This window comes from Peromyscus maniculatus, chromosome 3, assembly GCF_049852395.1.
Source record: "Peromyscus maniculatus bairdii isolate BWxNUB_F1_BW_parent chromosome 3, HU_Pman_BW_mat_3.1, whole genome shotgun sequence".
In the NCBI taxonomy this organism is placed as follows: domain Eukaryota; kingdom Metazoa; phylum Chordata; class Mammalia; order Rodentia; family Cricetidae; genus Peromyscus; species Peromyscus maniculatus.
Genome location: NC_134854.1, coordinates 50,488,493 through 50,502,156, shown reverse-complemented (window position 1 = coordinate 50,502,156; position 13,664 = coordinate 50,488,493). Strand labels below are relative to the sequence as shown.

General features: G+C 39.3%; 1 protein-coding gene across 1 annotated transcript; it reads right to left on the bottom strand.

Annotated features, from left to right (window-relative positions):
- Positions 1-7,050: 7,050 nt before the first annotated feature.
- On the bottom strand, positions 7,051-12,516 carry Prss37 (serine protease 37). The gene is made up of 5 exons (XM_006997086.4): positions 12,008-12,516; positions 10,241-10,379; positions 8,395-8,648; positions 7,626-7,762; positions 7,051-7,305 (listed from the first exon to the last, which is right to left on the bottom strand). Exons 1-5 carry the CDS (start codon positions 12,039-12,041, stop codon positions 7,159-7,161), a joined length of 711 nt encoding a protein of 236 aa, XP_006997148.1. The 5' UTR covers positions 12,042-12,516; the 3' UTR covers positions 7,051-7,158.
- Positions 12,517-13,664: the final 1,148 nt, after the last annotated feature.

Here is a 13,664-nt window from a genome sequence, read left to right as displayed (position 1 = left end):
AATAGTGTTTCCTCTCTGTATAGCAAATAATTTATTTTTTACATTACATGTACACGTTATATTTTCATATCATAAAAATGAATGCTAGAAATTATATTATCATTACTTTTAACTATCTATCAATGTTAGTAATTTTAGATAAGCCTCAAGGAGTTATCAAATTTCCTAATCTAATTGAAAAATAAAATGTTTATGTTCTGGAAACTTCTTTGAGCTCCAGTCTTATCTTTAGTGTGAAAGTCAGTTAACTGCTATGATCTATGTTAACCTGTAAGGCTTAGGACCTAGATGGGGTAAAATAGACACGGGGACGACTTAGTTCTGCTCTCAAAAGAGCACCGCTCATGGAAGAAGTCATGCCTTTGCCTTCTTGGTCCACGCTGGCCTCTCCTTAGCAACAGCTGGAGCTTGAGTGTAGCAGGTCTTCGTGTTTGTTGGATGGACGAGCATTTGGAACGTCAAATCCACAGCAGCAGCAGTTTGTTCTTTCCTGTGTGGCCAGTGGCTGGAATACTTTGTAGCCCACAATAAACAGGGGCATTTTGAAGATGATTTATTAGTTAGATGCACTCACTAGTCTTCAAGTTCCTATTTGTGCTACAGATTAAGGAACTGCGGTTCAGAAAGGGACAGAAGCTTGTCTAAGTTTTCACAGAGAGCCTGCCAGTGATGGAGCCATTGCTGTTCCCTGACTCCTGATCTAGCTCTCTTTTCTTCATACCATGCCAGCTGCCTAAAGTACCAGCCTCGCCCTTCATTCAGTAAACCACCCCCCTCTCTCTATGAACTTATCTTTCTCAGCTTTCTTTTTCATTATGTTTGGACTTGTTTCTTTAGGTATTTAGATCATTTCTAGGTGATCTAGGCTGGCTATGATGGCATCACTGTGAGCTATATGGGGTCGGGTATCATCTCTTGTGTTCTGCAGATGGTAACGTCAATTCTTTTTAAAATAAAAAGGGTACTTCTTTTGGGTGGTATTGTTAGCTATAGGATGAGTGTCTATTTCTACTAGACCTTTAAAAATAGATAATATAAATATGAAATAAAATGATGAAATAAAAACATAATGATGCTAACAATATTATATTTATATTTATTATTTTAATAACAACTGCATGCTGATAATTCTATCCTCACTTTATAGATGACAAAACTCATAATTCACCTAACACATCACCAGCTGGTAAATGATACAGATGAAACAGGTTCAGTTTCTTTTTTATTCTAGTTTTGTTCTCTTGACATCTTAGTAGGTCATTTTGTACAAACAAAACATCATTCTAAGATTATCCTGTGAAATGATTAAGCTTATTAATAGTTTCAAACATATGAAGTAACAATTTATATTTCAAATTCGATAATATACTATGATTTAGAGCTAGGTTCAAATTTCTTCCATGATCCCAATGTCCATGATTTGATTTTGTTTAAGGACATAAAAATAGTCAAGATGTAAAACCAACCTAATGACCACTATTGCAGAAATAGGTAAGGTGTAACATAAATACACAATGGAATATTATTCAACTAAATATATATATATATATATATATATAGTTATAATCATTTGCTAAAGAAGAATGAATATGGACAACATTCTTCTAAGAAAATAGGCTAGGTAGGTACAGGATGACAGATGATCCTCTGATATATGGAATCTGAAAGACAAACCCAGAGCAGCAGAGTGAAATGGTGGTTTTTAGGAGATAGGAAAGTGGGGAAATGGAGATACCTGGCAAGGGCTATAAAGGTTCAGATAGGTTCTACAGCTCGAAGTGATGTAAAGCATGGTGTCTACAGTTAGTACTCTATTACACACTTGAAATTTACCAGGGGGCTAAACCTTGTTTTTCTCGGTACTAGGGAGTGGGGGGATGGAGAGGGAACATGTGAGGCAATGGATATGTTAATTCACTTGATTGTGCTAGTCATCTCAGGATGTATACATAAATAAAATGTAAATAGCAAGTTTTTGATTTGCCGATTATGGCTCCATTAAGTTATATTCCTTCCCACACACCTTTTGGGATTTGATTTTCTTATCCTTCTGTGGATGATATTTCATTTGTGACAGGTGTGAGGCTGCTTTGTGTTTTAGCAAGAATACACATCTGGAGGCAAATCTCTGTTCTTGAATCAAATCCTATGTAATTACATCTTTTGTAGTTTGCATTTTCAGAATTGTAGCTGACTGTGTGTGTGTGTGTGTGTGTGTGTGTGGTCTTCCTTTCAACTATGTGTTATGCTTTGTTGTGGAATCGACTTAGAGTAGATGTTTGAACTGATAGAATGTAATATATGAGCATGACTAAACATAGCTCAAACAGTATAGAAAGTGTACGTTTACCATCATTAGCTCTCCTCTTACCTACAATCAATCATGCTTTCATACTTTTTAGTTTTTCCAGCGATTACTTTCACTACTTAGATAATAATGATCAGTATCTGCTATTTGATTGATGAGCAGAGAGGTCAGGGTTGGATTCTTCCTAAAACACAAAGCAGCCTCACATCTGTCATAATCTAAATAATTGAGTAGTAGCTTTTGAATTCGATTCCTTAGGTTTGGTATTATCTCACCTCACCTTAAGTTCATTTCTTTCTATTAAGTTTGATTAGCTACATTTTAGTTACAGAACCAACTACTCATTGCATTCTGGCAAAAAAAAATCTAGCTTCATTCTGCTAATGTTCTAAGAACTTGAGGGAGAGTGAACTAAAAAGTAATGGATGAATTTGTTTGATGGAGAATATTTCAAGCAGGGTAGCTTTTAGGCTGTGGCATTTATGTTAGAGAGAGAGAGGGAGAGATCAGCAAGAGGAGCAGGGAATAAACATGCAGTTTGGTGAGGAAAGGAAGGTGTGAGTGAGTTTAAAATTGAAGATAAGGTAGGTGTGGAGAAAGCAGTAACTGTTGGAGAAATTAGCACCATTAGAAAAGGAATCTAGTGCCCAAACCAGACAGACGTAAACAAGAGGTGAAAATTACACGCTCATGTAAATATAAAAGATGTTAAAAAAATATGATCAAGTTGTTAGAACAGAATGCAACAGTGAATAAAGATGATAGTATACCGTGATCAAGTTGTTTATCCTAAGAATTCAGGGATTGCTTCACCTTTCTAAGCACTGTGTGGATTGGATATGGAGTCCTCTCCCTCCTGTCTGTCCTCTCTTTCTCCTTTCTTTCTTTCTTTCTTTCTTTCTTTCTTTCTTTCTTTCTTTCTTTCTTTCTTTCTTTCTTTCTTTCTTTCTTTCTTTCTTTCTTTCTTTCCTTCCTTCCTTCCTTCCTTCCTTCCTTCCTTCCTTCCTTCCTTCCTTCCTTCCTTTCTTTCTTTCTTTCTTTCTTTCTTTCTTTCTTTCTTTCTTTCTTTCTTTCTTCTTTCTTCTTTCTTTCTCTCCTTCTTCTTCTCTCCTTCCTTCCTTCCTTCCTTCCTTCCTTCCTTCCTTCCTTCCTTCCTTCCTTCCTTCCTTCCTCCCTCCCTCCCTCCTTCCTTCCTTCCTTTCTTTCTTTTCTTCTTTCTTTCTCTTCCTTCCTTCCTTCTTTCTTTCTCTTTCTTTCTTCCCCCCTCCCTCCCTCTCTCCCTCCCTCTTCTCTCTCCTCCTCCTCCCCCCTTCCCCCCCATTTCCCTCCCTCCTTCTTCCTTTGTTTTTCGAAAGAGGATTTCTCTGTGTAGCTTTGGAGCCTGTTCTGGAACTCTCTCTGTAGACCAGGCTGGCCTCAAACTCACAGAGATCCACCTGCCTCTGCCTCCTGAGTGTTGGGATTAAAGGTATGTGCTACCACCGTGCGGCTCTGTCTTTGTTCTTACAGGAGGTTGATATATTAAAGACATGTTCCTTAGTGCAATGTGAGGGGTGAGGTGTTTAGAAAGTGCCTGGGCCACGAGGGCTTTGCCCTTATCAATAGTGGATTTATAATTTGAAGGCTTTATTGGAAGGTTCTGGTCACTTTGAAGTACATTACTGATGATGTGTTCTTGGTGATTTTATCTTGGTCCAGGCCTTTCCAGTGGCCACAAGGTAAGCAGCTTCCCCCCACCATATCTTTCCGCCATGATATTTTAGTTTTACCTCAGGCCCACAGCAATGGGCCCACTGACCACGGATTGAAACCTCCAAAAATAAATCTTTTCTCCTTTAAAATAATTCTTTCAGGTGTTTTCAATTTTATAATGAAAAATTAACATAACTAATATTCCTCCCAGCAACATAGTTAAAAAACAAAACAAGCCAACAAACAAAACCCCAAGAGAAACAGAAAGTATGACTAGATCTGTTAAATAGAATAAATTTATAATAATGATAAATTTCCTCAAAGAAAAATTTAAGATAAGTTGGATTTCTTGGTGATTTTGCCAAATGTTGATAAGATTAATAACCTTTTTTTAAAATTCATTTAAGAAGTAAAAGAGGAAGGAAAACTTTCCCATTCATTCAATGAGGTCAATTTCCTCCTTATAAAAAAATCAGACATTGTAAAACAAAAGAAAACAAAGCAAAACTACAGATCAACAATGCACATGAATACAGATAGAAAAACAGTCAACAGAATACTAGGAAATTGAATTCAGCAACATGTATAAGGACCAGACACCACACACAGTAATACTTCATCTGGTGATATAAGGCCATTTCCATTTGAAAGTCTCTAAAGGTAGTACATCATATTAACAGAACATCCTCATGACCATCTCAGCAGTTGAGAACAAAGCATTTGACAAGATTCAATATTCTTTTGTGATTAAAAAACACTTCTGTGAACTAAGGATGAGATGGAACTTCAAGTCAGTGCATTTTAAAAATGCACATAATGGTGGCAGACTGGATCATTTTCCCCTAAGGTCAGGGATGAGGTAATGATATCTAGTCTTCCCACTTCAACATTGGACTGGAAGCTGTAGCTTGGGTGATGAGGTCAGAAAAACATATATAAAAAGGCATATAGATTATAAAGGAAGAAGTCAAAACTCTCTTAATTTGAAGATGATGTTTTTATAAATCCCACAAAAAGATAACACAATCAATCGAAATAATTGCTTCCTGAGCGTTTCAGAATACATGTCATGGAGTTGGCAATCTAATGGTCTGTTCTTGTACAAAACACCCCATGAGATTGTACCATTGTACCATAGGGATATGGTGCCTCTAAACAATATTTGCACCTGGCAGTAAAACCAACTGTAAGTCAAAACTAGTTGGACCGGTAGATCCATAGTGAAAATATTAGATTGAACTTGTCATGAGCTTTGCAAATGAACTGGACTCTGGCTGTGCACTACTGTAACTATGTCTTTTCCTAAGCTCTTACCCTGGAGGAGTGTATAATGCTGCCTCCTGCCCTATGCCAGCTTTCTGTCAGAGGTACACGACGATGACAGGAAACTTCGGACTTGGTTGTCTGGCTTGTTATGAAATTTTATGTCTAGAAATTTGATATCTTCTTGCCATAACTTCACAAGGTAGAAGGGTCAAAAGAAGCTTCCTGGATTGTCTTTGAGGAGGACCTCTGTATGATTCACTGAGTCTCCACCCTTATAGCTTAATCATCTGCTAAGATGCTGCTTGGGGAAATTAAATTTCCCCAATCACTTGGGGAATCACTTGGGGAAATTAAATTTCAACATATGATTTTGAGGGCACAAAGCCATTCAATGTATAACAATGCCATGCTAGTTTCTCAGTCAGAAGACTGGGACCTGCTTTTCTGCCTTGGCAAAGGCCATGGTCAGGATTTTTGGCTTAGCATAGTTTTTGCCCGTTGCCTCATCTCAGTCTTCTGATTCTCTTGTCCTGCAGCTGCCCTGAGTTACCATCCTCCTTACATCTGGATGACATCTTTACCTTGCTGTTGAATGGCCAGGATCTCTCACTTACAGTTGTTGATACTGGCCTAGAGTTTCACTGTTTACTTCTCACTCTTCCTATGGGCTCTTCCTCTGCAGCATTCTGTATCAGTACATCTGTGAGATGAGCGGGGTTTAGGATGATTTATTCTAGTACTTGAGATCTTAGCCACTTGAAGCCCTTTGAATGACAAGGTAGCAGAGAAACAGCCACTATCCATTGTGGTGCTGAGAGGAGATGGTAGTCAGGAAGGTAGGGAAAGGGCAAAGGGCTTCTGTTGTACATCTCTTTGCTTCCTTCATACCTTCTGGGACATGTCAATATCAGTGTGGAATCAACCATTATCTGGTGTTTGTGGATAACATTCTCTGCTGCTAATGGCAGGGTTGGCCTATCATACAACTATATGACATATGATATAGGTTGGTCTATCTGTATCACACTTTGATATAGACAATATATAATTCCTATGTCTGGACAAAACAGGGAGCCTCCTTTGATATGACACCCCTCCTTCACTAATGACAAGGTTCTGCTTTACCTGCTAAAGAAGACTAGTGTAAGCCAAATGGTGGGGGAAAAATGGCACCCCTGAAGACATGATAAAGAAAGGAATGGAATGACTGATCTATAATGAGTCGTATATTTATAAACCCTGAAGATGGGATTAAACATCCCATCTCCTTGGGTAGATGCTTATAGACCCTGCTTGAACCGACCCATTTCTGGCTTTTCCCCTAGAAAGCATACCTTTCCAGCTTCATGTATTCATTTGCCTTATGTGGGTAGCTGCCAAGATTTCAAGCTGTCAAGCCTGTCTTGAAACTTCCCTCAGGTATAGTTTCTCTTTTCTCTGAATTTAATGAACTGTCCTTAGTTTTCCTACTGTGCCACCCTTTTTTTATGAATCGCCCCCAAGCCCACAGCAGCGCAATGGATTGCTCCATATATTTGTGCTAAAAGCACAAGGTTTAAAGCCTGATGTTTCACATTCCATTCCAAGTTTTGATATCTACTAGCTAAGGGCGATGTTTTAGTCTCAAAACTTGATTTATAAAGGGGGATAAAGGTAACTTCAAAAGTTTGTTGCAAACATTACATATGATAGAGAGCAGAACCCAGAACGATGTAACAACAGATCATTTCTTCTCATCCTGATGTGGGTGGACATTGACGCAAATGAGACACAGGCTCCCAGTGTGCTGCATCCCAATCTTTCTGCTTGGAGAGTTTATTTGAGTTTAGGGGACATGTGAACTCCTTCAGTCAATGGCAGAGACAATGAGATGCAGAGGGAAAAGCTGGGCATCATTTCACCCTTTCCTTAATGTTTTTCTCAATCCATGGTATATAGGTGTAAACATTGGTATAGATGCCAACGTCCCCTCCCATGAAGTGTCCAACTTCAATTCCCTGGAGCTTGCCTTTACAAATGACAGTAGCCACAGCCACCTCCTGCCAGAGATGGGAGGGGAAGAAGGGAGGGAGGAAGAGAGAAAAAAAATTAAAAATTTAAAACAATGCTTGTCCTCATAGCTTTTCTTTGCAGCTATGATAATGAACACTAGCAATATGTTATTAACCAGGGCTATATGATGCTCTTTAATAAATAAAGATTCTTTGTAGGAAGACTATGATGGAAAAAAATGCAGGTATAATTGCAAATAACCTTACCAAATTCTCAAAAATTATTTGGCAATTAAAATGTATAATAGCTAAATAGTTAACTAGACACATACAAGCAACTGAAATCTGAACATAGACAAAAAGATTACCCCAAAAATTCGGCTGAAGGTTTTCACAAATTTGACACATAAGGAGTTTCTGTGGCTGCTTCCTTGTTGAGTTTTCTGGCAGTCTTTGTCAGTCATCACTGGAGCCTCCAGATTCTGCCTTAAGTCGGGGTGCCTGCCTGAGGGAAAAAACATCTGGCTTAGCTCAAGACTTAGCTCCCTAATCCTCACCTCCTGTACTTCAGCGGATATTATTTTGATTATGCATAAAGAGAGTAAAGAAGGAGCAAGAGGAAAAAACAAACAAACAAACAAACAAAGTTATGCATTAATGAGAGTTAGCCCTGCTGATTAGCCTCATTTTACAAGTGAAGTTGCAGGGGCACAGAGTAGCCTTTTACCAATGTGAAATCATCTTATGCGCTGTGGAATGAGACGTTCTTTCTACTCTGTATCTACAAATGATCTGATTCAGGTTCTCTGTGATTTCCTTTACATGTGAAACGAACATGGGGAAGGAGAGCCATTGCCTCCTCAATGTAATTGTGTCTGTGGCAGGAAGGTCTTTGTGCACTCAGATGGCCCATAGGATCCAGCCGCCAAAGCCCTGCAGAGGCAGTGGAGAGTCCATCGAAACCCTGACTATAGAGAAGTACTGGACTTCTAGACAGGTTCCTTTTCTAGACTACTCCTACAGCTTCACGCATTGGTCCCGAGCCATCGTCTACTCCATCTTATCTCATAGCTCTGAGGGTACGTGTGTTCCTTGGGTGAAACTGTTGGCTTGACTTGCTGTGGAAGGTGCACTTACCAATGTTGTTCTCACTCCAGTCCAAACCTGAAAGTGTACAGACAGTGCCTGGCCGGACATTGGTAGTGGCGATGGGAAGGACCTGGACTTTGTGGTTGAAGGTGGCAGGCTTAGCTAATTTAATAAGCATGAGGTCATCCTGTGGGGCACTGTGGCTGTAGTTCCAGTAGCGGATAATCTGGACAGGTTGAATTGTCTGCTCTGTCCCATCTCGGATTCTGCTTTTGAGATTTCCCAACATCACCCTCAGATTTCTGGGGGAAGAAAGGGTTGGAAGGAATCAGTTACTTGCTGTCACCACCACTACCATCATGACCATCTCATCACTTATCACTATCATTATTTTGGGTATTAGATGCTACATACAGTCTGCAAGATACTGTGACAAGTGCTGTATCTGGGTTACCCTTTACTCACGATAAATCTGTATCTTATGTTCATTTTCATTACCATTTTACAAATGAAGTACTGGGCACACATCGTAGTAATTTACATGTGGTCAGAGTAAACAGTGGAGTCTTTAACTACTGTTTTCCAATATAGTGCCTTGGAAAAGAAAATAATGGATGTAAAAGTTATTATCAGATTCTCTTCAGGCCTCATTTATCCAAGTAGATAATTTCTACTTTAGTGGACACAGAGAATGAAACAACAGAGGGGTGGATCACAAGCCCACCAACAATCTTCTTTTTCCCCCTTTTTGAAGATTTGGAAGGTGATGTGTCTTTAATCAACGAGTTTCCTTCTCTGGCTTCTGGTCAATAGGAAATGTAGGAAAGTATTTGGAGGGAGAAGGGTGTTATTGAAGTATTTGTCTTCCCAGATCCTCCCCAGAAGCATTGTCACAGACCTTTTCTGTCTTTTGGCAAAGGTTACTGTTCCTATCATGGATCGCTCTTCTTCTATTGAAACATGCTTTCCTCTTAGGCACAAGGATGGCCACTGTTTCTCCTTAATGCCTCTTCTGTGGGACATGAACCATCTCTTTACAATTAGTTACTTAAAAAAAAAATCTCTTTTCAATTTACTCAGTTTACAAATTTGAGTCACCTGCTGAGCCTCTAATTGATTAAATGTAATTATTTCCAGTAAAAAAATACTAATGGGGCATCAAGGGAAGGATAGCATGAAGCAGGGTCTTAGGTGGTGACATGTATTCTCTAAGAATTTTAGCAGCATCTTGCTTGAGTGCTTCACACTAGAAGCACTGGTGTGTTGGTAGAACTTCTCTCTGATTGGGAAAACCCAAAATACCTTCAGACTTTTCTAAACATATCCTAGGAGAAAGTTATCCCTACTTGAGACTCATCTCTGGTGATATTTTATTTGTGCTGAAATGTCATGATATTTTATTTGTATGTTAATAAAGTTTGCCTGGAGATCAGAGGAAATAGCAAGCCGTTTTAAGTAAACACAAAAATCAGGCAGTGGTAGCACACGCCCTTAATCCGATCATTTGGCAGGCAGGGTCTCTGTGTGTTCAAGTCCACACAAGGGAACAGAGCCAAGGTGTGGTGACACATGCTTTTAATCCCAGTACCAACCATAGAGACCTGGAGGTCTGTACAGACAGGCAGTGACAAGGAAGTGAGGTAGCTGGGCTAAGAGCCAATGAGAGGGCAGAACAATAAAGGCACGGGTAGACAGGAAGTTGTGGCATTTTGGAAGTTGCAGAGCTGGTGAGGTAAGGTTGGTTGGTGGCTCTCACTATTTTCCTGATCTCTAAGGCTTTCACCCCTATATCTGGCTCTGAGTTTTTTATTTATTAAGACCTTTAAGATTCGTGTTATACTCACTGATCTAGAACGAGCAGAACTCATTTGAGGAGGAGACACCCAATACTCACGGTAAATAGCAGTGAGATGGCGCCAGTACCCAGCTGGGCTTGATGAGGACACCCACACAGGGGTTGAAGTTAGACTTGAGGTAGACTATATATGGAGCATGGTCCTCTTTCTGCACAGAGTGAGTGAATAAAGCTGTCCCTGAGAAAAAAATAACATGTAAATGTCAGAGTAAATGAGACCTTCACACCTTCCCAGCAGAAAAGGGATGTGTATAATTTCAGAGGAGTAACCAATTGACTGTAGATAATTTTTCTAATAAAGATGTAAATTAAAGTGACTCACTTTATATAAGACTTATAGTAATGATAATATTGGTAATATTTATTCTAATAAAGGGTATAATAAGAAAGATACATTTACTGCTTATAAATTGATTTTATTTTCTTGGGCAGCAATTTAGAAATAAGCATTAAGAATTGTAACTTGTTCATAACTTGTAGCCTGAGAATTCCCAAAATAAGAATCCATTTTAAAAACGTAATCAGCTGTAGGCAAAGATGATTAATAAGAGTATTCATTTTTAGCAATACTAATAATAGTTGAACATTGGAAGGACAAATATCTAATAAATATTGTTTGATATTGAGATAAAGAAACACTTAAGCAAGTAGAACACATCAAAAATAATCTCAGTGACATTTAAGCTAAAAATTAGATATACAGGGGCTGGAGAGATAGCTCAGAGGTTAACAACACTGGCTGCTCTCCCAGAGGTCTTGAGTTCAATTCCCAGCAACCACATGGTGGTGTAATGAGATTTGGTGCCCTGTTCTGGTGTGTAGGAATACATGCCAGAACACTGTATACATAATAAATAAATAAATCTTAAAAAAAGATGTTTCTGGACATCTCACCTGAAGGCAGTTTGTTTATAAAAAATGAGATATACATATGTTACATATACATATGTTACAATTCAGTTGTCTGAAAATAAAACCCCAAGTAAGCAAATTAAATGCAGAAAATAACTTGAAGTAAGTTCAGTATGTGTTAGCTGAGAGGTGCAATTATAAATGATTTTTTCTACCTTTAAAGTTTCCTAACACAAACATTTTTAATGAAATATTGTAAAAAAAATAGTAGTCGAGTATAAGAGAGAGGAAGGCTGAGTCTAATGCTCTTTCCTTGGCTGTTACTGGTACTTCTGCTGACCCTCGCATATCTGGGCCTATTCCTCATCACACCTCTGTGTGACCATACTTAAAAACTTCAAAGCAGAGAGGATAGGTTATTAATAAAGGCAAGAGATTTTGAGCTCCATATTAGGTGCTAGGCTAATTAGCTTGCCCAGTCTCAACCCAGCTAGTATGTGACATGGCCCTGACGATTAGGGAGTGTGGGAAATTCTTCAATCTAGACTTCATGGAAGCAGAGGCTGCAGAACTGGGACCATAGTATCAAATCTTTTGTTCCCACCTTTACCATTCCCTCTGCATTCCAGAGTTAGGGGGAGACCAGAAGTCAAACTGGATTCTCTGTTCTTGTGACCAGATTAGGACTTTCCCAGAGGGTAATGCAGCCCATATTTCACAATAACTTGGGGGAACATTTATTGTTGATGATTCTCCAAGGCAAGTATGTCCCATACCCTATCCCAAAGCTTAACACTTATCTTAACACTGTCTGTGCTGAGCCTTTGGATAGGGTATATGATTGGGGAGACCCAATTCTACTCATAGTATTTCTTGATGCGTCTGCGCACTAGTCACCCCATTCTACATTAACCCACACTTTAATAGACGGAGTTGAAAGTCTTAAATACATACCAGCTAGGATGGTCAAGTAAAAAATTAGTTTCATGATGGTCCGGCTCTTTCCTTGTGAGGTTTAAAGAGATCAGCAGAGGCTAGAATTCCCTGTTCACTTGTTTCTTCTGCAATGTCTACCAGACCCAGCAGATATGGGTAGGTAGCGGCAGTTGGTGGGATCAGGAAAGAGCTCTAGGCATAAGGAGCAGGTGGAGATGCCTCCAGGTAAGAAGACTGGAGAAGCAGGAGACGATGCTTCTATTGAGACTTCAGGCAAGGTTTGGTAGACTTCTGAGTCCACATCCTCCTCTGTGCTATTTTCCTAAAAGCTCCTTGGACTATAGTTAGTTCAACTGTCTGTAAAGAGAAGCTTCAGGCTCAAGACTTATCTTGCAGAGGTTCTGAGGACAGAGCTGTGAGGAACAGGATTCTCTACCTTGGCTAAGGGAGAGCATGTCCCTAATGGTTTACTCTGAACCCTCTAAGAGTCACTTAATGCTTCCCTTAGCCCCTCCCATCTTTGTTACATCTGGTCACTGTTTTGTCACTCAGTCATCATCACCAGCTGGGTCTTTATGTCCCAATCACCATCACTGAGCTAAGAAAATGAAGAAATGAAAGCTTACATGGAACAGTTAATTATCTTTGACCCTTGGAAAATGGTATACCTTCTAGATGACATTGAATCTAAAATCTAATGTATTGATGACAATTCAGAAGACAGACTCTTCTAAGTGACTTTTACATAGTGAAATAAGGAAATGATTTTTCAACTAACATCATGGCCACAGTCAACTTTAGATACCAGGGAGCACGAACTCACAAGAAAAAGAACATCAACACTATGGGGTCATAGTCCTTGAACACTTTGTGAATCCTAGATACAGAGCTAAGTGTCTTCTCCCTCTTCAAATGCCTGAGTCCCTGCCCCATTCCTTTCCCTCCTATTTTCTTCTTTTTTAAATTGAAAAATATTTTCATACACTATATCTTGATCATGTTTTCCCCTCCTTTAATTCCTCCTGGATCCTACCCACCCAACTTCATATTTTTTCTCTCACTTTAAAAAACAAACAAGACCAAAGCCAAAAGCAAGAAATACCTGACACAAACCTCTCCCTCCCCACAAAAATGGAAACAAAAACATAGAAGTAAAAGACCAATAAGACAAAAAATGCCTCTAAAAGTAAAATGAGACAAAAAGTCTATTAAAAATATCATGAATTCATTTTCTCTTGGCCAACTACTCCTGGACAGAGGACCTACCCAGAAGTGTGATTAACATACCCAGTAAGACTCCACTGGAGAAAACTAACTTTTCTTTTGCCAGTGGTTGTCAATTGCACCTAGCTCCTTGGTTAGAGATGGGAATCCATGACAGGGACCCTGGCCTTGTGTGTGCTGCTATAGTCTTTGTGAGTTCATACGTGCATCAGTCCTGTTGTGTCTGGAAGACACTTTCCTTGGAGCCATCCATCCTCTCTGGCTCTTAGAATCCTTCCACTTCCTCTTCTGCAGGGCCCCCTGAGCCTTGAGGGGAGGGGCTTGATGAAATTTTAGTCCATTTAGGACTGAGTGCTTCAAGGTCTCTCACTCTGTGTACATTGTTTTGTTGTGGGTCTCTGTGTTCGTTCTCATCTACTGCAAGAAGAAGCTTCTCTGATGGTGACTGAGT